At 43.1% G+C, this 23,252-nt stretch overlaps 1 protein-coding gene across 2 annotated transcripts in view; it reads left to right on the top strand.

Moving 5' to 3' along the window:
• PDE6A (phosphodiesterase 6A) overlaps window positions 1-23,252 on the top strand; it is a 292,442-nt gene that overhangs the window by 187,953 nt on the left and 81,237 nt on the right. For both annotated transcript variants that reach the window (XM_085618188.1, XM_085618189.1), the window contains exons 2-5: window positions 4,403-4,555; window positions 6,570-6,659; window positions 11,183-11,323; window positions 14,361-14,435. In XM_085618188.1, the coding sequence (XP_085474314.1) occupies window positions 4,403-4,555; window positions 6,570-6,659; window positions 11,183-11,323; window positions 14,361-14,435 (459 nt within the window). The remainder of the gene's footprint in view (window positions 1-4,402; window positions 4,556-6,569; window positions 6,660-11,182; window positions 11,324-14,360; window positions 14,436-23,252) is intronic.

The following is a 23,252-nucleotide window of genomic DNA, read 5'->3' as shown; positions in this document are numbered from 1 at the left end:
CACTAAGGACCATATGTAGGTACTAAATACCGGCCGAAAATCGGTAATTTTCCCGTTACCAACCGGTATTTAGCCCTTTCTAATGTAGGAGGCAGGTTTTAAGGATTCAGTAATTTACCAATTCCTTATTTTAAGGAATCTGTAAAATATCGAATCCTTAGTTTAAGGAATCGGTCAAATACTGAATCCTTAAAAGCTATGTAGGAGGCACTCAAGTGAGTGCATTTTTGCATTCAGGATTCGTTATTTACCACCAACTACAAGTTGGTGATAAATATCGAATACCTTTAAGAAAGCAATAATTTGCTTTTCTCAAGGTGCCATGTGGCAGACATACATGCCCTTAGGGCATGTATGTGCGCCACATGTGCACACATGCACGATTCAGGGGTGCCACCCTTGAATATGCTCCCCCTATTACCGATTCAGTATTTACCGAATCGGTAATAGTGAATGGCTTCCCATTCATTCCTATGGGCCTCCAGGCCCATAAGAATGAACGGGAAGGTGATTCCTTATTACCGAATCGGTATTACCGATTCTGTAATAACGAATATTACCGATTCGGTATTTTTTACCGAATTATTAGCTACATATGAAATACCGATTCCTAAATACCGAATCGGTAAAATTCGGTATTTAGGACTCGGTATTTCATATTTACCTACATCGGGCCCATAGTGTGGCAATACCATAAAACAATCTGGGAAAAACAAGAGCTTGAACCACTTGTTTTAGGTCTTCGTGTGGAAGGTAGAGTTTAAGTTTCCGCAGAATGCTCAGTTGGTAGTTTGCTCCCTTGGTGACTGCGCTAATGTGATTCTGCATATTCAGGTGTTTGTCTAGTATAATACACAAGGATCTAGCTGAGTCTATGATGTGGGGTGAACATTTGAGGGCTGTTAGATGTTTCAACCAGGGCTCAATCTTGGGGATGTTATTCAGCGTAGAGATGAGGAGAAATTCGGTTTTTGCAGCGTTGAGTTTGAGATGGTTATCCGTGAGCCAGAGGTGTGTGTTGTTTTGTAAGATAGATAGAGTTAAAGGATATATTGTCCTCTGGGGAGGCAATTTTGAGATACATCTGAGTGTCATCAGCGTACATATGATGTTGGTAGATTTTAGATGGTTTGCAAGTGGTTCCAGGAATAAGTTGAAGAGAATGGGTGATAGTGCAGATCCTTGGGGAACGCCAAGAGTGATCACGTGGGGCTTAGACAGAGATTGGTTCATGTTGACTCACAGGAATCTGTTTTGGAGGAATGACGAGAACCATTGTAAAATGACCCCTGATAAGCCCATTCTTTGTTCCAGTATGTTCAGTAGATTATCATGTTTGACGGTGTCAAAGGCAGCCGATAAATCAAGCAGTATCAGAAGGCATGATGCATTTCGATCCAGCATTTTTAGTATATCATCCGCGATATGAGCAATGCAAATTTAGTGCTGTGGTCTTGACGGAAACCTGATTGGTTCTGATTGAGGAGTTAATAGTTGTTTATGTGATTGCAGAGTTGGCTCTGGACACATTTTTCTAAAAGTTTTGCCAGGGTAGGGATGTTGGAGATGGGTCGAAAGTTATTAGGGTTCGAGCAGTCTACAATGTTTTTTTTTAAAGTGGGGGTTACTTGTCCTACTTTTAGGCAGTCAGGGATAGTGCCTTGACGAAGTGAGGCGTTTACTATTTTGGTCCATAGGGAGAGAAGACAGGTTTTCTCTTTGAAAATGAGCGGTCGTATAGGGTCAGTGAAGTGGTTAGACGGGTTTAAGGAAGAAAGAATGTTGTACATGTCATGTTCACTGATTTGGGAGCAGGTGTTCCAGGAGGCATTGGTTTTGGAGGAGTGCCCGGATGTTTCCTTCCCTTCCATATACTGGGAAGTATGTGAGAAACTGAATGGGGTAGTCCGAGGTAGATCCTTTGCTAATAGTTGTTCATTCTCTATCATTGTGGTTTTGTCCTTGAAGAAGGCGGCCAGTTCTTCGCAATTTGGTGGAGTGCTGGACCCAGAGTCTAATGGGTTTGATGTGTTGTGCGATTGCTGTTTGACTGTTTTGAATAGTTTTTTGGCTCTATTTCTGGCTTGGTCAAGCTGTGCTCTAAAAAAGTTAGCTTTCACTTGTCTTATTCTTCTGTTGTATGTGTTCCTCGTTGTTCCTAAGCGTTTTAGAAGTTCCAAGGATGGGAAAATCTCCATGCTCTTTCTGCAATTCTTAGATTGCGTCTTTCGGTGTTCAAATTGTCATTGAACCAGGGCTTTGAATTTTTATTGGATACATTTTTCTGTTGAAGGGGCAAGATGGAGTTCATGATTACCAATATGGAGGTATTGTAGAAGTCTCTGAGGTCATTGACATGGTCCATGTTGGCCGCTGGAATCAACGTATTATTGCAAAGGGTAGCTAGTACATTGTGGTTTATATTACGAAGATTCCTTTACCAATGTTTTATTTTCTTCGGTTGGGCATTCTTTGGGGTCGCCTTTAAGTTGATGAGGAAGGTAATGGGATAATGGTCTGTCCAGTCACAGGGGCAAATTGACTCAAGGGAAGTGGTGTTCATCTTTGAGATTATAAGGTCCAGAGTCTCTCCCTTGTTGTGTGTTGGCCTGTCGCAAATTTGGGACAAATCATGGTTTAATAGGAAAGCCTTTAGGCTATTCACTGGGTGATCATTCAGGTCATTCCAGTGTAGATTAAAGTCTCCCAGGAAGATCTGGGGCCCTTGAAGATTATCGTTCATTGTGATGATTTCCATGATTTATTCGATGAACAAAGAGTTATCACCCGGAGGGTGATAGAAGGCATGAATATTGCAGATGGATTTGTTACTGCAAGAGATATTGAGTAATTCTCAAGTAGTTAAAGCTATTGTTTTCAATTAGCGTACTGAAAGAGTATTGTGGTAGATGCATGCTAATCCACCACCCGTTCTCTTGGGTCTATCTAGTCAAATGATCTTGTGACTAGGTGGGACTAGTAGATCTATGGGGGGTTGGGATGAGCAGTTTAACCATGTTTCGGTGAGGATAATTATATCCAATTTTTGTGAGAGTATGAGGTTGTAGATATCTGCTGCGTGTTTATTTGCCGATCTGCAATTTAGGAGAATGCACTTCAATGCACTTAGATTGATGGGAGGCCATCTGTAATATAGTGATGCTCTTGAGATTATCATTGTTTATTACTTTGTGATTGAAGCTCTTTGCTCTGAATGGATTCGCTTGGATGGTTTGGATTTGATTTCGATCTGTCTTCTTAATAATCTTTTCGGATTGGTAAGAGAGGAGAAGTTCATGGATCTCATTGTTCGAAAGATCATGATTTGATCTCTTAGGGCGAGAATCATCATTAGGGGATGGTGTGGTTTCCAATCCAAGATTGGATGTATGTGGGCCATGGAGAGTGGGGATGACTGTATGGGAATCAGCTCTGGGTAGTATGGTGCTGTTTGACTGTGTGGGGCCCGCAGATCTGATATAGTGGACGTAAGTCTCTGAAGATCCTCCTTGAGATGTTTTAGGCTATAATCGATCTCATTGAATCTCATTTCCCAGTAATCAGGTTTACGGGTGGCTGTGGGTTGTTAGGGAGGTCAGAGTGCGGGGTGAGGTAGTAAGGGATGCCATGTTGAGAGTGGGGGTCATTAATAGGTGTACAGTTCGCGCAAAGTGATGCATGTAAAGAGGTTGTATTAACAAGTTGGCATGAAGCCACTCAAACTGGCTTAGCGGCGTTTTGTAAATATGGAGAAGGGCATAGCACCACCAGAACATCCCAAAAAGTGACAATCTGGTGGCGCTTGTAACTATACACCTCAGTTTAACTTATTTTTTCACTAATCACTTGAAACCTCAGTGGCTCCAAATTGTTCTTCAGGAAATAGCTGTAAACCTGATCTTTGTTTCACATCCTCTTTCTCTTGAAGTCTCTGTAGACAGTGATTGCGAAAGAAGAACATCGGCCAAGCAAGGTCTCATCCTCACCCGGTTGGATTCTAACTTCCTCCAATCTTCCTTGAAATAGGCAAAATGCATGTGTCAATACATTATACAAAACTGCCAAATAATTCATCAAATCAACAAAGGAATACTTTGTTATAGCTCTTTTTCATAATATTGTTGATGTTGGTATGGCTCAGTTACTTACTATAATGCCATTTTGTCAATGGAGAAAAACACCGATTGAATAAACATTATTTGTAGAATACATGAAAACATCACTTGAATCCAAGTGTGTCATTGTGGAGCCAAATTTTAATACAGCTTGGTAACCCACCATGATTCAGTTGACACTTTATTTAGAATATATTTTATTAAATCTTTCTTCTGTCTTAATGTCACAGAATATATGGATGTCAGGGTCCTAAAACTGTCTATCGTTTTCATTTTCTCTTTTGTAGGAAACACATTTCTCCAAGTTTGTAGATAACCTCACAGACTACAAGACAAAAAGCATACTAGCAGCCCCAGTCCTGAATGGAAAAGATGTGGTAGCAGTCATAATGGCTGTCAACAAAGTGCACGGTCCACGTTTTACAGCTACAGATGAAGAGGTATGACCTTCCCATAACACAATAAGTGTATAAGTATTTCATTGTGGCTCACAGGTCAGTGTTCATATTATGTTTTTACTAAAGGACAGTTGTAATGCAAAGTTAAAGTTAATAGCTTTCTATGAGTAATGTCAAGGTTTTGGTTCATATTAATGTTATAGACAATGTTGAAGGTATGTTTACAATGTTATGGTTCATGTTTTGGAATGTTGCTAAGGATTGGAATAATGTTAAGATTACGATGAGTTTTAAGTATACAGTCAATGGTAGGGTTAGGATCACTGGTAAGATTAAGATCAATGTTGAGGTTATGATAAGTGGTAAGCATAGGAACCATTTTAAGATTAGGATTAAAGTAAATTTTAGGATCAATGGGTTGGTTAGAATTATTGCTAAGATTATAATCAGTGATAAATTTAGGAATAATTTTAAGGCTAGGATTATTGGTATTCTTAGGATCAAAGATATAGTTATGTTGACGCTAAAGTTAAGATTAACGCTAAGGACGCGAGTAATACTACGTTTGTGGTTAATGTTTAGATTAAGCTGTTGTTCACTAAGGGCTAATGTTAGAGGTAGGCTTTATGCCAGGATGGATGTTACAATTAGGGGCACGTTAATGCCAGCATCAATTAGAAGAACAGGGTTTATTTTGATTTTAAAGTTAATGTTAAAGTTTGGGTTATAACACTAAGGATAGGTAGAGATATGATGTAAGAGCTGATTTTCTAACCTTGGGACCCAAAGGCCTGGACTTTATATCCAGGCTCTGCACTAGACAAATTAATTGTGTGATTCTGTAGAAATTACATCAGATCCTTGTAAACTCTAAAGCAGTGTAATGTAAATAAAATCCAAATACATGCTATGTAATCATCTTAAGATCTATCTGATCAATTATTCGTCCCAAATGCATATTGTCATTCCACCCTAATATCAGGCCCTGTTTCTAAAATTCATTCCCTATTGGACCAGACACATCAAAGTGGTCTATACAAAGTACCTTGTGATTGGAAACTCCTCTGCAGCATTAAAGATCGCTCCATTGTTCATTGACAATAAATCCATGCTACAAAAAATATTCGAAATAAATACATGTTAGGTTTAATATTATATTTTTGTCATGTTTCAAGCTAATGACAATGTTAAGAGTAAAGGATGGGTGGCTAAGAAATGTGCATTGGAAATCTCACAGGATGCAATTGACCCCATGTCTCGGACTTATTGAATGGTGCCAACTTTCATTGAGGGTGGCATGCTGGAGTCTTGTGTGTGGAACTCTGTTATTATGTCATGGATGGCCCACTTTCTAAGAATCTTTATCAATGTGTTATGTCTGTAGCAAATGATGATGACTCCCCTAACAAGATCAGACAAACATTACCTGCTCCCTGCTGACAAGAGGCAACTACCTCGAAACACGTGTCCAGGGATGGCTAACGCAACACATACTGTTCTTTATACATCGTGGCATAGGCGTACCCGCCGTCGCCACTACATTTACCACAGTCCTTTGGGGCTACTTGCTGGTGTGACGAGCAGTGTGCGACCAACCTTTGCATAATTTATTACGGCTCCCTTGAGCCAACGGGCTGACGAGCCTTGGATCTGCACCTGCGCGCCATGAGAGGTACTTGACCTGTTTTAATTACATTTGGCAGTCCACACGGCACCCCTTAACACTAACCTGCTCCCTGCTGACGAGAGGCAACTACCTCGAAACACGTGTCCAGGGATGGCTAACGCAACACATACTGTTCTTTATACATCGTGGCATAGGCGTACCCGCCGTCGCCACTACATTTACCACAGTCCTTTGGGGCTACTTGCTGGTGTGACGAGCAGTGTGCGACCAACCTTTGCAACATTGACTTGAACCTTTGTTTCTTGTGCAAATGATTCTCCAGTCTACCATTTGTATTTTCTCTAAATGCTCACACAATTTATTTTCTGTAAAAGCAACTACATCTCATTCAAGAAAACTAATTTTCTCTTATATGTTTCCTTTTAACAGCTTTTCCTTAAGTACATGAACTTTGCCAATTTAATACTCAAAGTGTTTCACCTGAGCTACCTTCACAACTGTGAAACCCGCAGAGGCCAGGTAAAGCATGTGTGGTATGTTTAGTGAGATGTTTGATGACAGTTGATTGCACCATTATGCAGGTAAAATAGTGTTTTATGGAGTAAAATATATATTCGTTCTTTGACTGCTCCTGTAAAAAGGGCTCTATTTCCTTCGAACAACATTTGGGCCTGATTTGGATGTTGGCCGGAAAGCCTCCGACCAACATCTAAGGTTTAAACTCCGACCGCCGTTTTACAAAGACGGCGGTTGGAGTTTAAACTGGCCAGTTAATCCGACTGGGTTCCGACGGACTCAAGGAGCCTGTTGGCCAGTCAGAAAGGCCTCATAATCCCTAACGTTCTGTGTTTCCGCCATCGGGATTAAGAAGACAGTTTCCAACAGCAGTTCCATGTCGGAAAGGCTGTCATGGAACTACTGTCGGAAAGTGCCTTTGGGGCCCCTAGGAGGTCCCCCTTCCCCGTGACCATCCTGTCCTGGCTTTGGGTGCCCCCCTTCACATCCCTGCACCATGTGCAAAAACCTCTTTTTTCCAATGGGAGAGTGCTGCGGCCGGTTTCGGCCTGCCGCACAATCTCCCATTGAAAAATGGAAGTTGGCGTCCACACCATGTGCAGTCGCATCCTAATTCCGTGTGTGAAACCGCCGACCTATGGTCGGGCGGTTCCCTCACCGAAATAGCATCCGCCTGACATCTTAATGAAGGACAAAGTCTTTTGATTTGCAAGGAGGAGGAAGCTGTCTCACAGACGTAGAGCTAGAGAGGTGTTGTTGGTGCCCTCCAAATTGGAGCCTTCCTTGATTGGTATGGCACACAATCAGTCATCCATCAGTCAATGTGAATTTTTGTTTAGCTGTAGCAATACTTTATTGTCACTCAGGTGAAAATTGTTGCACTGATATCACTGAAAGAAAAATGATCTAGAGCATGACCAGTGTCAACAAGATCTCTATGGCATTGTATGTTCTTGCAGTCATTGTTGCATGTCTGTACATTTCCAAGAAGGGTGTCAGCAAAGATCAACCCCACTTTCGAAAAAGGTGGGTCTCTCTGGGAGATTGCTTGGGGATGGAATTCACAATTTACAGAGCTAGTCAGAATGAATCCGGAAACTTCACAGCTGTCATGCCACCAACACAGGATGCTGGCTTCATACCAACTCTAGAGGTGGTGTCAGATGACATCATCAAAGACAGATAACACCCAAACCTGCATAGCAACCTCAGTTCAATTTTACTGCCCCTTTCAAATGTCTCCTCAAAGTGGTCTGGCTTTATGCTATAAAGGGATTGTTCGAGACACTTGTCCATCACTGACGCCCACTAGATCTGTCTCTGGTGTCTTGGGTCAGATCACCATTCCCCCTCCTGTGAATCATGCGTAAGCATTCACCTGAAGGCCATCAAGGAGTACCAGGTCATAGCCCTGACAGGTGCAGCTAGTGCCACTTGAGGCCGTGCCCCAGTATGCCTTCATCTCACTGCTCAGGTAATTAATGCAGGCATAAATAGCATTGGAGGCACAAAGGTAAGTCCCCTAAATGCCTCCCTACTGCTTTAGGATCTTCATCCATGGAGCTGGAGTAGGTAGGTTGTCATGGGGGCGGTTCAATCTTCTCTCAGCTGCCTTGCACCAGTGGCTTCTCAGGACCCGACCCCAGAACCGTAGTTATCTTCGCTGTGTCCTCCTCTACTGGTGTTCCCAGACCAAACAATGCTGAAGACCTCGTACCCAGAATTCCTGGTTCCGATTCCTTCTTGTGTGGAGGTTCAGATGCCAGGCTCAGACACGGCTGTGCTTTTAAATGCTGTGTTTAACATCTTAACATCAGCCATGGGGCCTGCGGATGTTCCTTCGGGCACCGTGGCACTGTATAGACTTCATTTGTTTATGCTCTTGTCTCGAACTCTGATGATGTTTGGATTGCTGCTCCCGGACAGACATCAGCACCTCCGACATTCTCTCTGGCACTTTGATACATGATGCCAAATCCACCTGTGTCATGGCTGGCTGCGCCACCACCGGTACCTCCACCTCCAGTGCTGCACTCAGATTTGCATTGGTGGGGAAACGAGGCAAACTTGCACCTTAGGAAGACCTTCAGTTCAACTCCAAATGTGGCCACGTTAGTGATGTATGCCTCCGCCCTAGGGTGGGGAGCTCATGTGGAGGACCTGGAGATCTTAGCACTTTCGTCTCCAAAGGAGCAGGTACTTCACAGTAACCTGCTGGAACTGTGGGTGAGTCTCTGGCACTCAAGGCCTTCCTCCCCTCCATCCAAGGTCAGTTTGTCCAGATCTTGACAGACAATACAATGGGTATATGGGATGTCAGATTGAATGAGTGATTGATCATTTCTTTGAAGATGTGGGTATGCTGATAAGGCGGCACCAGTACTTCTCAGAAAGCTTGTTTCTGTGGAATCGTACCGTGTTGTCTGTTCAAGTAGTGTGGAAGCTGGGGCTAGAGTCATTTTTAACACTGCCAAGTATACATTAGGTTAATGTTATACCATTGGTGTTACTACTGCAGATACTGTCATTAGGATATATAGGTTGTCTATGAACGTGGATAAGTTTCAAGACAGAATCAGTCGTAAGCGCTTGGTCGACATTTCTTCACAAATGGGTTCTATGTGTATGCAGCCTGCCATGCCACTCTCATGGTGGAACTTAAAGTAGTCATTCTTAAGTTATAAAATGAGGGCAAAATCTAGGTAATTTTTAAATATCACCAGAACACTGAGATGGCATGTTTGTATCAAAGCACACCTTACACAATGCATATTTTATTTTACGTACGTTAATGCAGTTTAGTATGTAATGAGAAAGGCATGTTTTTTCAGGTTGCAAAACGTTTAATAAAATAACTAATCGAGTACTGTAGTACACAATTAAAAATTCTACAGTAAACAAAACGGAAGCAATAATTGAATTATGCTGGGTATTGGGTTGATTTAGAGTAGAAATATGTTTGCTGATTACAAGCATGAAAACTCTTCAGGGCTATTAGTCAACTACTCTGGTGTAGTGCTTGCATAGCAGTGGACGGCTAAGGGTGTGCCGGGGTTGTTTTTTGTTTTATAAAATAATAGTGGTGATTGAACAAAGGACAGTGATTGATTGTGATTGTTTGTTCTGATTTTTCACAGGGAATTTTGTGCTCCAATGCAATGACATACCAGTCATTGAAATGTGTTACTTCATGACTAATGAGATGCTCATGAATTATGGAAAATAATTAATAGCTGTAGCATATGAGACATCACCTGTTGATCTTGGGTTTGAAAATCATAAGTGAATCCAAATTCCGTCCCCTGCTATGTGATCCACCCAGTGTTAAGGATTGAGATTCAGTACCTGATTTCATTTTTGTAGAAAAAGACTCTGTGTCCGTGTCAGAAAACTTTAGCTAAAAAACATTGAAATGTACTATCTCATGGTTCGTACTACTTTTGTTATATAAAGTTAAAAAAAGAAAATAGTATTTCTCTTGATTCTATATGCACACCGTACAGATCCATGTATATTAAAATATTTAAGGAGTATTACAGTCTAAATAATATACAATTCGACAAGAAGACTTTGGACGCTAAAGAACATTTTCACTCGAAAAGATACCACAGACTCTACGGGCCCGATTCACAGAACTAACTTACGACAAAATCCTAAACTTACTACTCATGGTATTCACAGAATGCATTTACGACTGTCCTAAGTTTACGTCCGCACTCGGCCCGGAATTTCCAAACCCGGAGTGTAAGCTCTGCACCCAGAGTGTAAGCTCCACACCCGGAGCCGAATTTCCACGATCGGCCGGAATCTCCACTTCCAGGCCGGAATACCCACAATGCATCAGATATAGTCAATTAACACCAGATTATGGGTATTCCTGCCTGGAAGTGGAGATTCCGGCCCGATGGTGGAAATTCCGCTCCGGGTGCGGAGCTTACACTCCGGGTGTGGAAATTCAGTCCCAAGTGCGGACGTAAACCTAGGACAGTCGTAAGTGCATTCTGTGAATACCATGAGTAGTAAATTAAGGATTTTGTTATAAGTTAGTCCTGTGAATCGGGCCCTACATTCCTGTCACTTTTTACACCGTCTCCTCCCAATCGACACTATGAAAACACACTTCCTCCTTCCAGGGTTACTGGTACATTTGCAAACATTTCCTGTTCTGGAAATGATATGTAAAATATTGCTTGATATCCCTGACCTGCACATTTATTACTATTCAATAACATTTAACACTGTAAGCACCTAGGAACGTCACGTAAACCGACCTTAATAGTAGATTTCCTCACACTGAAATTTCACCTTAGTGGGAGAATCTCATTTGCTAGGATGCAATTGCACCATTCTGATCCTATGAATCAGAAATGGATCAGGGTTTTGCGTATCAGCAGGGGCAAATGAGTTTTTCAATGACAAAGCTTTTGTACTTAGGACGCCTTTGCTCTCTTTCGTTTGTTTAGCTCTTATGAATGTGCTTATCCTGTCTAAATCTCTTATGGAAAGTGTTATCCCTCCTCTTCCAGGTGCTGCTGTGGTCTGCAAGCAAGGTCTTTGAGGAGCTGACGGACATTGAGAGACAGTTTCACAAAGCCCTGTATACAGTTCGCGCCTTCCTGAATTGCGACCGATACTCCGTGGGTCTCCTGGACATGACCAAGACAAAGGTTGGATGTTGCTGCTATTAGCCAGACCAACTTAACAATATATTTTGGGTGTAGCCTACATGTTGCAATTGGTTTATATGTATTACTATATCTCAAATCACATTTGGCCTGTCACATCGTAAAAGATGGAGGCAAGAGGGCTTCGAGAGCCATTTGGCTTGGGTTGCAAGTTCAAAGGAGGCATCAGATTTAATAAATATACGGATCTTTGGCTATTTCATAAGTCTAGAAAATAATTTAATACTTTTAAACCTCTCAAGTGTTTGAAGTGGCCCAGACAGCACTGGAGCTCTTTGAGGACTTTCTGGGCCTCTTTGGGGGCTTCTTTGCAGCACTCAAGTGGAACCATGTTAGAAATGTATTTGCCAAATGCCTTCTCCCACTTTAGCTAGAAGGTCAATTTTACATTGAAACAGGTCTCAAACAGTGGTTGCAAATTGCACACAAAATTTTGTGCCAGTCTGTAGTCTTGCAATGCGACCTATATAATATAAGTTGCATTGAAAAATGACCATTCACAGGCGGAGCCGGGAGGGTCATAGAATGACTTGCCTAATTTACATATCGCTATTCATGAACCCACGTGATTGGCTATGAGCACAGGGATCATGGCCAACGAAGGATAACAGACTATCATCTCTGCATTCACATTCCCAAATGGGAAGCATTTCTTTTAAAGTCGTCCACATCCTTAATGGAACAGGTGCTGCTTTAAACTAACATGTTTCCTGTTTAGGAAGACATCTTTGGGGGCATGAAGCGGTCCCCTAGCCTACCACTGACTCCCCTGAGGCCACACAATACAGTTTCCAAAGGTAAGCTGTCCAACGGTATGTGAATCAGTGACCACCTCATTGGAGGTGTGAATCGAAACTAGGAGGAGGCACCCCTTTTAATCCCTTTCATTGCGATTTGGAATGATTCTGGGCCAATCACCTATCTCCCAGTGCCCAACAAAAAAATAATGAATGTGTCCTCGTGTAATGCAACTGGTGCTATGTAAAGCGCTCTGATACCCGATTCGGGTCAAGTTTGCGCTATATAAAACTATGTACAAAATATATATATATATACATTACAAAACCCATTTTGCGGTTCACAAAAGTATTCTGTTGAAACATGGTTTCTTCCTTAAAGATGAGAAGAGGCCTTGTAACCTTAAGAGAGGAATGTATTTGTTGGTAGTAAGGAGAGACAGCTCAGCCACCCATCTTGCTCTGTCTGCAGATCTCATTCAAGTCCCTAGCAACGTTCTATAGCCAGCCGAGGACTGGCAAACAATTCTAGACCTCACACATGTAATGTAATGATGAGACAGAACAGAAGCACATTGTAGAGTGTAAAAATCTATTTTGCAATCTCACACCCTGTGATTTTGTGAATTACAAGTTTTGCCGCCGTAAAGAAGGGTTTTGTATGAGGACCATGGTTCCCTGAAAACGTGTAATTCCAAAGCACATCAGGATGACTAAACACCTTATTGCAGTAGGGAGCCAGCAGGCAGTCCTTTATTCAGCAATCAGAGTTGTCAGCAATCATCATGTCATTCTGAACAACCTGGCTAAAGTTCTTTGTAGAACTCCCATCGTTTACATGGATATGACCTTTGTGTTTGTATTAGTCACTGGTGTGAAACTTTGAGTTCATGTATGAGAACATGCAGTGATGTAGAAATGATTCAATCGGACAGATATACAAAAACAAGGACCAATAAAAAGGTACCAGAGATGAGAGAGAGAAAGAAGCGCAAGAAGACTGAGCGCTGGATGGGTAGAGAGAGATACAGAGGGGAGCTCAAACAGAGAGTGAGGAAGACCTCCCAACAGAGAAACAGGCAAAGAGGCAAAGATTGAGAGACAGAAAGCCAGACAGACTGATAGGGACAAACAGAGAATAATATGGTTAGACAATAAGATGAAAAAAAGAGGTAGCTAGACATAAAATCAAAAAAGGAAAGGTAGGCTGACAGACAGGTAGTTATATAGATGGATAGAGAGCGAGACAATGACACATATAGCAAGCCTAGTATGGTGGATGTATGTCAGAACACTGACGACAAATATTTCCTGCTGAAATACTGAGGCCAAAATAATGACAACCAGAATAGCATAAAGGTAAGTATATATAGGTAAGTTATAGATTTTCTGTTCTTAACTGCTCATCTATGTCTAATATCTTGAAGATATTTATTGTCCAGGTACAGACATATGGAGTTAATTATATTAAACCTATACATACTTACCTTCATGATATGCGGGTAGTCAACATTTTGACTATGATATTTTAGCAGATCAAGATTTATTTCTATATATTTTGGGAAAAAACTATAAGGATCAGTGTGGACAGAAATATGGATTAGACAGACAGACTGACAGACAGACAGACAGACAGACAGACAGACAGACAGACAGACAGACAGACAGACAGACAGACAGACAGACAGATAGATAGATAGATAGATAGATAGATAGATAGATAGATAGATAGATAGATAGATAGATAGATAGATAGATAGATAGATAGATAGATAGATAGATAGATAGATAGATAGATATTGGAAGTACTTAAGGATAAACATCTCTGAATGTAGAGACAGATTCATAGATTACTCAATGGATTGACAGGCAGCTACATTCATAAATGAATGGATGGAGGGGCTGATGCATCAGTACATCAGTGTATTGAAGGACAGGTGCAATAATACATCAAATGTTGGAGAGGCAGACACATTAATAAATCAATGAATGGAGGGGAAGGTACATAGATGGAGAAACAGGTATCTTGTTCATATGTTCGATGTTGAATTTATAATAAGAAATATGAATTGACCATTGTTACAAATTCACAGCTTTTATAAATATTCCTAGGCTTAACGGGAGGGTGAGTAAAATGCTGGAGAAAGAATTATATGAAATACCAATCATATCATCTCATCCACTTTACCATCCAAATTTTCCTGGTTTCTACTCAATATTTGACACCCGTAAATTCTGCATTTTGCAAGTCACCAATGGCATTTTCTTTCTTCCTTTCTTAGGAATTTTTTGACCAGTGGCCCATACTGATGGGAGAGGTGCCGCCATACTCCGGACCGAAGACTCCAGATGGAAGGGTAGGGTACCAGCAGGCCAACACTCCAAGTGTTTTACGGAGTAGCGTGCTAGCGAACTATTCCATGTAGACATTCCTTGCTTGCCCGTGCTGTGGAAATTATATCTGTTAGGGAGTCATGGGCATGTATAAACACTATGGTATTAAATCACACCACATACACATCTTGTGCATAACAGTCTACAATCCACTTATCTAATGCTACTACTTAGAGCAGCAGTTCTTAACCTTTTGGCTTCTATTGACCCCCAGTGAATGACTACTGGTAGCTGGGGACCCTGGCATAAACAATTTCTATTTAAACGTCCAACATATTCACAAACATTCAGAAACAAGTATATATCAAATTCACAAATTGTCAATATTTTATTTAATTCACCATCAGAAAGGTATATAAAAATCGAAGTTTTAATTAAAAGTTGGAACTTTTCAAAACATGGTTTTATTTCTAAAATATGAAGCAATATGCTAGGCTCTAGCATTCTTTTTTTTTTTTTTCACAACGAATGCATGCTCTACTTTTTTATCAAATGTGAGAAGGTGGCGTGATTTATCCTGTCCACTAATTAAAGTGGGCATCCTGTACCAGTCCACACGGCCCTTATGATGTAAGAGGTCAAAGATAACCTTTAGAAAGCTATCCTAGTGCTAGTTGTGGAGAGCAGCCTTCAAGCTTAATCTTGAAGGAATGTAAAGCAGCTTGTTTTACCAGAATATCAACTCCTGAATGACTAAATGAAAGGAAAACCTCACAGTGTTTATATAAAAATATGTATTTATTAATATAACACTCTCTACTAGATCCTATACAAGACTAGGGCACAAAGTACACAATACTGAATCAATAGAACATTCGTAAATAGCACAATACACAGCGGGCTCCAGGGGGAGACCAAACCACATACTAATAAAATGGTACAACAACACCGACTTGACTAGACACAGTGCCTAGAGCACGTAGAATCGCTGAGACCCCAAGGAACCACCCAGAGGAGTGACACAGGGAGCCCACGGAGGACGGATGCAGTGTGGAAACACGAACAGGTGCTCCGTACAACTCTATGGAAAGTCACAGTTGAAAAATTACACTTTAAGGACACTTCAAAGAGGACTTCAAGCAAACCCTTCGGAATTTAGGAGGTTCTACGGCCAACCCACCAGTGAGTACTGAAGTACCCGTGTTACCTATCCCAGAGAAGCCGGGTGCATGGGGTCAAGTGGTGTCGGAAACCTTCGTCGTTTTCAATGGAGAGCTGCAAAGAGGTACTGCTGCCAGGAGGGCGAAGAGTGTCTGGTGGAATCCATGCCTGGATTCGAGGTGAGAAGAACCTGAAAGCAGAGGGGACAGAGTCTGGGTCACTTCAAGTGACCAGGGGCTCGGTAGTCGAATGCCCACTGATGTCGAGTGCTTTAGGAGTGAAGAAGGGCTGCTTGAGTCTGCAGCCACAGGGACCAGGAGATGTAAAGGACAACCAGAGTCCAGAAGTGAGCTGTCCCACGAAGGATGTCGAGAGTTGAGGGGTCAGTGTCCGGCTGGAGCACCAACAAGCCTTGGCAAATGCAACCCACGCGGTCAGAGGAAACAGGTTACGGTGTGAACCAGCAAGGTCCAGGGGACTCTCCAAGCACTCGAGAGTCAGGGCACATCTGGAGCAACCAGGTAAGTCCAAGAACAAACAAGGTGACACTCGCCAGAACCCACAGCCCAATGGACCAGGGATCGCGGGGAGACCTCAAGCAAGTTTGCAAAGTACCAACCCACAGGACACTCGAGGAGTGGAGGCCGGAAATCTTCAGTGCAAATATTGCTCGGGTCCAACGCACAAGCTCGGGAATCGTCAACAAGCATATGCAACTGCAAATGTATGCAGTGCACAGGGGTTCGGGCTGCACGGTCCCCACGAGGGATATTGGTCTCAGAATCGCTGACAGGGCAGATCGACCTCAGGGACCTTCAGGAACCCACCTCCTGTGTTGCTGAAACCTTCGGAGTCCTCAGGAACTCGAGAGAAGCAAACTGGTCTGATGTGTTTAGGTGCCTGCTTTGGCAGGGGAGTAACTCCTTTACTCCAAGGGAGATTCTTCAGTCGCCAGCATCGTGCAGGCAGTCGGAGAATTTAGTTTCTTCTTAGCAGAATCTTTTCCAGGTAAAATCTAAAGTCCTGTAGTCAGGTAACCCACTTTATACCCATGGGAAGGGGTTGGAAAGATTTTGTGGATTCTCTTAGGGGAGGGGCAGGACAGAGGGGTGGCTACACCCATGTCCTTTGTCCAGTTTTGCACCAGAGCAGGAGCAAATGAATCCCAGAATTGGTTTGAGCAGGACTATGCACAGGGACACCAAATGTGCCCCCAGTGCAGACTTTCTGGCAGTCTGAGAGTGCACCCACCCAGCCCCTATACACTAAATCCTGTCTTGGAGGTGGTCACACCTCCCTGTGACAGGATGCCTATTGTCATGCCTTCCTCTGCTTGAGCTTGGCTCAGCAGCAGGAAAGCAGAATCGTGTCTGTGGCTGACAGCGTCCATTTTGTGCTGCCCAGGTCGAGAAAGCTGGTACCGGGTAGACCGTTGACCCATGTATGTCCCTTTGGAAGGGTGGAATCAGACGTCCCACACCAGTTACTGGTGTGGAGGTATGATTCTAAGGTGTTTGACAACAAACACATCATGTTTCTAAGCAGCCGTTTTAAAGTTAGCATTTTGCTCGAGGTTACAATGCACTTAAACATATATGTCTGTCTGCATCGCAGACAACCCCGTAGAATGGTCTCCGAAGGTTGCAGAGGGGCTCTGCTCATGCATGGGCACCCTCTCACGTAAAACCCAGCACCCTGCCTTCAGGATTGTTAAGGCCTGCCATGGGGGTGACTGATAGCTATTTAAGTGTAGTGATTTAGATAGAAATAGTGAACCTATATCGTAAGTAAGTGGTGCAAGCACCAGCTTACACAGTCTGCTGTAGCAGGCTTGTCGTGTCAATTTGAATGGCCTCTCAGGGGTGGCCTAATACATGCTTCAGCCCATGGGAGGCCCCTGGGGTACCTATGCCCTGGGTACATGGAGTACCATATACTAGGGACTGATAAGGGTACCCCAGAATCAAATCTGGAGTGTACCTAAAGTACATGTATAGCAATTTAAGGGAGAAAGCAGATAAACTGGGTCCTAATTAGCAGGATCCCAGTCAGACTAGTCAAAAACCAGCACAACACCAGGAAAAGAAGTAGGGGTATCTATGCAGTCAGATCCTACCTTCCTACATCAACACATACAAGTGCTTCAATTGAGGCCATCAGTCATCTATAATAGATTGTTATGTCATGTTACGTGTTTTTCTAAAGTGCTCGAAAACTAAAAAAATCCATCTTAGCACTAGCTGAGATAGCAGGAAAGCAAAGAGATCCCGCAAATGACAATTAGCAGGAGGAGAAGAGCCATGTCTTCAATGATTTCGTAAAAGCCAAAAGATTGGGCATGGCTTTGATATGGATGGGAAGGCATTCCAGGCCTTCGATACTACAAGCACAAAGCCTCTTCCACCCCAGTTTAGCCACTTAAATCTGGGGACTACCACCAGATTGGCAGAGGCTGAGCGTAGCGACCTGACGGGTGTATGCCATGTTAAGATCTTCCTCAGAAAAAAGGGTCCTTTCTTTTGCACTGCTTTATACACAATACACAGCACTTAGAAAGTGACCCTTTGTCTGATGGTAAGCCAGTGTCTTTTCCTGACAAACCTAGAGACCGATTGGTACTTGGGACTTTTGCAAAGCACATGGCTGCCAAGTTTGCAAGCTCTGCAGTTTATTAAGAACATGCTGGTGTACGTTCAAATCTAGCTTGTTGCAGTAATTGATCTTTGACAAAACCGGCGAAGTAACCACTGTTTTCTGCAACTTAGCTGGAATAAAAGGAACGATCGTCTTAATCATCTTAAGAGTGGAAAAAACAGCAGAGGTGAATGCATTGACCTGATTCACGTAGGACAGTTTATCATTTAGAACTCCCAAGTTCTTTGCAGACCTGACTGGGAAGGGAAGTGAACCTAGTTCAGACGGCCTCCATTCAGGGCACCAAAAGGAAGGCTGAGCCCCAAACAGCTGCACCTCTGTTTTACCAAAGTTGCTCTTGAGGCAGTTTATAGTCATCCACAAACTAACTGCCTTCATGCAGTCATTAAATCTAGCAGTGACTGCCTTGTCCTCTGTATCCAGCGAGACGACGATTTGCGTGTAGTCCACAGAGGATGTCAAAGCAAAACTAAAAGATCGTATTAGTTCTGCCAAGGGGGTGACGTATATCTGAAAGAATGTCGGGCTAGTTGAGCACCCCTGGGGGACTTCGTAAGGAAGAGAGAACGAGGGAAGATATAAAGTCACAATGTCGTACCGATTGCTCACAACCTGTGAAGAAAATTTTTAGCAACTCCCAGGCAGTTCCCGTCACCTCGATCCTGCCCAAACGCACCATCCAGGGCCGGACTGGCCGTAGCGGGCACCGGGCAATCCCCCGGTGCGCCGCACGGGTGGGAGGCTGGTTTTGGGCCCCTGGGGGCTGTTTTTGTCACAGGGCAGTTTTTGCAGCATAGCTGCAAAATCGGCCCCTGTAACAAAATCGGCCGAAAACCGGCCCTGGCAAAGAGCTCGGCTGCACCCCCAACCCCACTTGGGGGGCCGGCCAAGCACTTTGTCAGGGCCGGTTTTGGTTCCCAGTCCGGCCCTGGCTCCATCAGCAGCTCGTGATTAATGGGGTCAAAGGCTGCTGACAGATCATGCAGGATCAGGGCTGCTTTTCCTCCCTGATCAAGTAACATTCTGATCTCCTCAGTAGCTTTAATAAGGACATTCTCTGTACTGTGCCCAGCACAATAACCGAATTGGGTGACATCTATAAGTTTGTTGGTATGGATATACTACACCAGTTGTTTGTTCAGGACCTTTTCAATTATCTTGGCAGGCAGTGGAAGACAGGAGATGGGATGATAGGTGCTTGGGTCTTGTGGATTAAGCAAAGTTTTTTTTTATTAACAGTAAAACTGACACTTTCTTCCAGTCTGAAGAAAATATTCCAGAGTGGCACATTAGTTGGCAAATATAGGCCCGATAGTCTCGGCTGCGAGGATGGCAACCTTAGGAAGGGAGGTTTGTGCTGCGAACCTGATTTAGAGATTTTAATCAATTTTTGAACCTCATACCTAGATGGTGGATTGAAATGGCTAAGCGAGGAGTCCATATCAGATAGTATGGAAGATTACAATACTGAAGAGGATAAAGATCAAAGAGAAGAACATTTTTTGTAAACATCTTCAACTTTGAGGCAGAAAGCCACAGTATAACAAAAAGACTGACTACAATCATTAGGCAAAGATGAAGTGTCAGTGGTTTTTTAACTGTAGCAAACAGGTTTTTTGTAAGAGTTTGCCACTGCCTCAATTTAATTAGTGAAGGATATCGATTCTTCCTTGCGATTCAACGCCTTATATCTAGATAAGCCAATCTTATATTTGGCTTCTTCCGAATCACAATTGCCGGCTGTTCATCTTTTCTCCTGCATCCTGCAGGCCTGTTTTAGAACCCTTAAGTCGTCGAACCATGGGGCAGATATTTGATCCCTTTTAATCTTGGTCCGATTCACAGTTGGCGAGGAAGTTGTAGCAGAGTCTAACTAGTTCATGCACTGCAAGACTGCTGTCTCAACCTCTTTCGATGTCCCAGGAAGAGTGTTTTCTAGCAGTTGAGAAAGTGCCGGCGCTTGGATCTTGTGCCATGCACATGAGGAGGTCCAAATTGGACTAGCTAAGGATCCTTGCACTGTTTGCCTGAGCTTGATGTCAAACAAAATAGCCCTACAATTGGACCAGGCAAGGAGAAGCGTTCTTATAGTCCCCAAAGATGAATTATTTGAAAACATGCAATCTAAGTTATGGTCAGCTTGGTGTATGGGACTGTCCACCAGTATGTCCAGAACAAGCAAGGACATAGTCAGAAATAGGGCTGGAGATTCATTATGATAGTGAGCATCAAGATAAAAATTTAAATTGCCAGGGACCGTGTGGTCACTTAGAAAGATATCAGCCTCCAGGAGACTAATAATCTCCCGGGTGAAGGTAGAACGTGGGCCAGGTGGGCAATAAATAGCAGTCTACCTAACAAAATAAGGAACCTAGAAGGATCCTAAAAAAGCCTACCTGGACAAAGATAGGTGCTCCATAATTAATAGAGCCCTACACTAGAAAAAACCTTTTGTTTTTCTATAAATAGCAGTGCCTTTAAAAGTCTGCATGTTAGACAATTCTACACTGAAAGAGACCGCTTCACATAGGGTGAATGATAGAGGAGAGCATCGGGCCATAAGCTCAGCTCTATAGCAATACCACCTCCCCCATTCCCACACGGTCCCGTCTGAAAATGCAGAAGCCGGGAGGAATAGAGGCTAGTATGTCAGGGCTAGAAGATGAGTCCGCCCAGATCTCTGTAATAAAGATAAGAGAAGGATAGTGTGTTTCAAGAAAGAGAGTGAATTTTACGCTATGTTTCACTAGTGATCTTGCATTAATAAGCACACACGACACAATGGTCCTCGGCTGGCGAGAGGCATCTGAAATAGCAGAGGTAGTCGGCAGAGAAGTTTCTTTGTTTTTAGAAGCTGTCCGTAGCTCAGGCCCAGGTTCAGTGGGAAACGCCCCACAAGCGGAGCAAGTAGAGTAAGGAGACACTAAAAAGGAGGTGGGTTCGTAGCGTGTGCAACCCAGAGACTCACTTGGACGGTTAAAGGCCAGCAATGCATCCCGCAAGGAGGTTATCTTGTCTACTTCTAAGTCCACTTGTGCTGCTCACAAGCCAAGGATGCCAACTTAATTTTAACTTTTAATTTCAAACTCTTCCACATTCAAAATGCTTTAATTTTTAAATATATACACTTTATTAATTTTAAAATATTATTTAATTTTCTAGACTGTCGCGAACACCCACAGTAGGTGTCATGGACCAAAGGTTGGGAATGTGGATTTAGGAAATCTGCATGAATTGTCACACATATCAAAAATTGTTACAAATAACATCACAGACTAATTCTCGGATGGTGCCTATGATAAGAAATTAACCAAACCTCATCCTCTCCCTACCAGCAAGGAATCGCTTTATGACCTCAAAGACCTGGTGCTCCTTCCCAGATCCTCCACCTAAGCCGCCATTAATTGTTGACCATTACAAAGTGCATCAGTCCCATAATGGCACAATGATTGCTTAAATCTAAGCATCAACCCGATACTTGAGGCGAAAAGAGACTAGAACATTTCCCATATGAAATTGTAAACTGGACTGATGACAGGAGTGCTTATATTTCCTGTGAGTGGCAGTTGGCAGTGTTGGTGTGACACTGCCAGAGGAGCCTATTTGAAGAGTCAAGTGAGTGGGCATTTTTTGATCCTGTGGGTTGTAATGGTCCTAAAAAACAACATACTGCCCCTTTCAAGCTGGCCCATCTGGCTATGCAAGACTGCCCGAAAGGCGAGCCCAACACTGGCAATCGGCCAGCCTGCTGCAAATTTAGATAATAGGTGGGTTAACATTTTGGGTGCTAGTCAATCAGGAAGGAGGCTGGATATGTGGGCTACCTTCTTCATGAAGAAAGAAGGTGGGTTTGCTTGACACAACGGTATGCCTCACTGTCACCGCGGTGATCTTCTACTTGGCAGGTAGTGATTCAGAGAAATGACACTAGTGGGAAATGGTGTATATCCAATCAGCTAGCTCTGTGCAGGAGAAGGAGTTGGGGTAAGGCTGACCTTGCTTTATTTTCTCCTCCTTTTTCCAAATGCAGACACATGCACACTCTCTCTCTCCCTCTTATCTATATCTCTCTCGTTCACTATAGAGGGAATTCCTAAAGCATGCACTGTTGAAGGTAAGGAGTAACCAGTACTGACGGCTACTGGTCTTTTGTCTGTGGATTGAGTAGGCCTCTTCACCGAAGTGAGCCATGCTCCAAACCCCAAACTATAATAAACTGCAGCCAAATGGACCTGGCTGTTGAACAGACGTGCCTCCTGGTCAACATATTGGTAAGAGCTCTGTTTTATGGACCATTTTGCGAAAAGGCACCAAGTATGTCCTCTGGACCGCTGGAGTTGGTGGTCATATGACACATTAGGCCATCGAAAACAGCCAAAAAATCAAAAAATGAAGGAGGCCTCCTAGGTACAAAGGCAGAAATTTCAGGCTGAGACAGTTCCAAATACCTGTAGACTTTTGCCCTTGAAGCTTCCATGAAACCAAGCACTGGGGTACTGCACCATCACAGTAGTGTTACTAGGGATTGACAGAAGAGGAGCTTAGCGCCACATATGTCGAGAGGGGGAGCATGGCAGTATGGATAATGGGATAGGGAGCTGGGCATTCAGGGAAAATGAGTATTAACCCTGTAATTACACGGATTATGACACCAAAAATTACTAGGTTGGGAGCATGGAGTTGAGAATTGTGCAAGGGGAAGTTGACGTTAGGAACTGAGCGCAGGAGAACATGTGGCTTTGCCCTAGCTAATGAGGGGCGCCCCGTCTTCCTTGTGCATGTACCATTATGGGATATTTGTCTGCGGGAGGAAGTGAGCTACAATTTGTGTCGTCCTGTGGAGCCGGGGAGCTTTGCAGTAGACATCATGTTAAATGCCTCCACACCTGCTTCCAGGGGTGAACATGCAGCCATCCTCTTCATGGTTGCTCTACAGTAGATGGGAGAGAGTAGACATTACCACACAGCCTAGCATTGCTTCTATGTTCTCGACTTAAGCGTGAGGCCAGAGGTGCCCCAGTGGA

Source organism: Triturus cristatus, chromosome 7, assembly GCF_964204655.1.
Source record: "Triturus cristatus chromosome 7, aTriCri1.1, whole genome shotgun sequence".
Lineage (NCBI taxonomy): Eukaryota > Metazoa > Chordata > Amphibia > Caudata > Salamandridae > Triturus > Triturus cristatus.
Note: the sequence above shows the minus strand (reverse complement) of the source record. Positions and strands in the feature narration are given on the sequence as shown.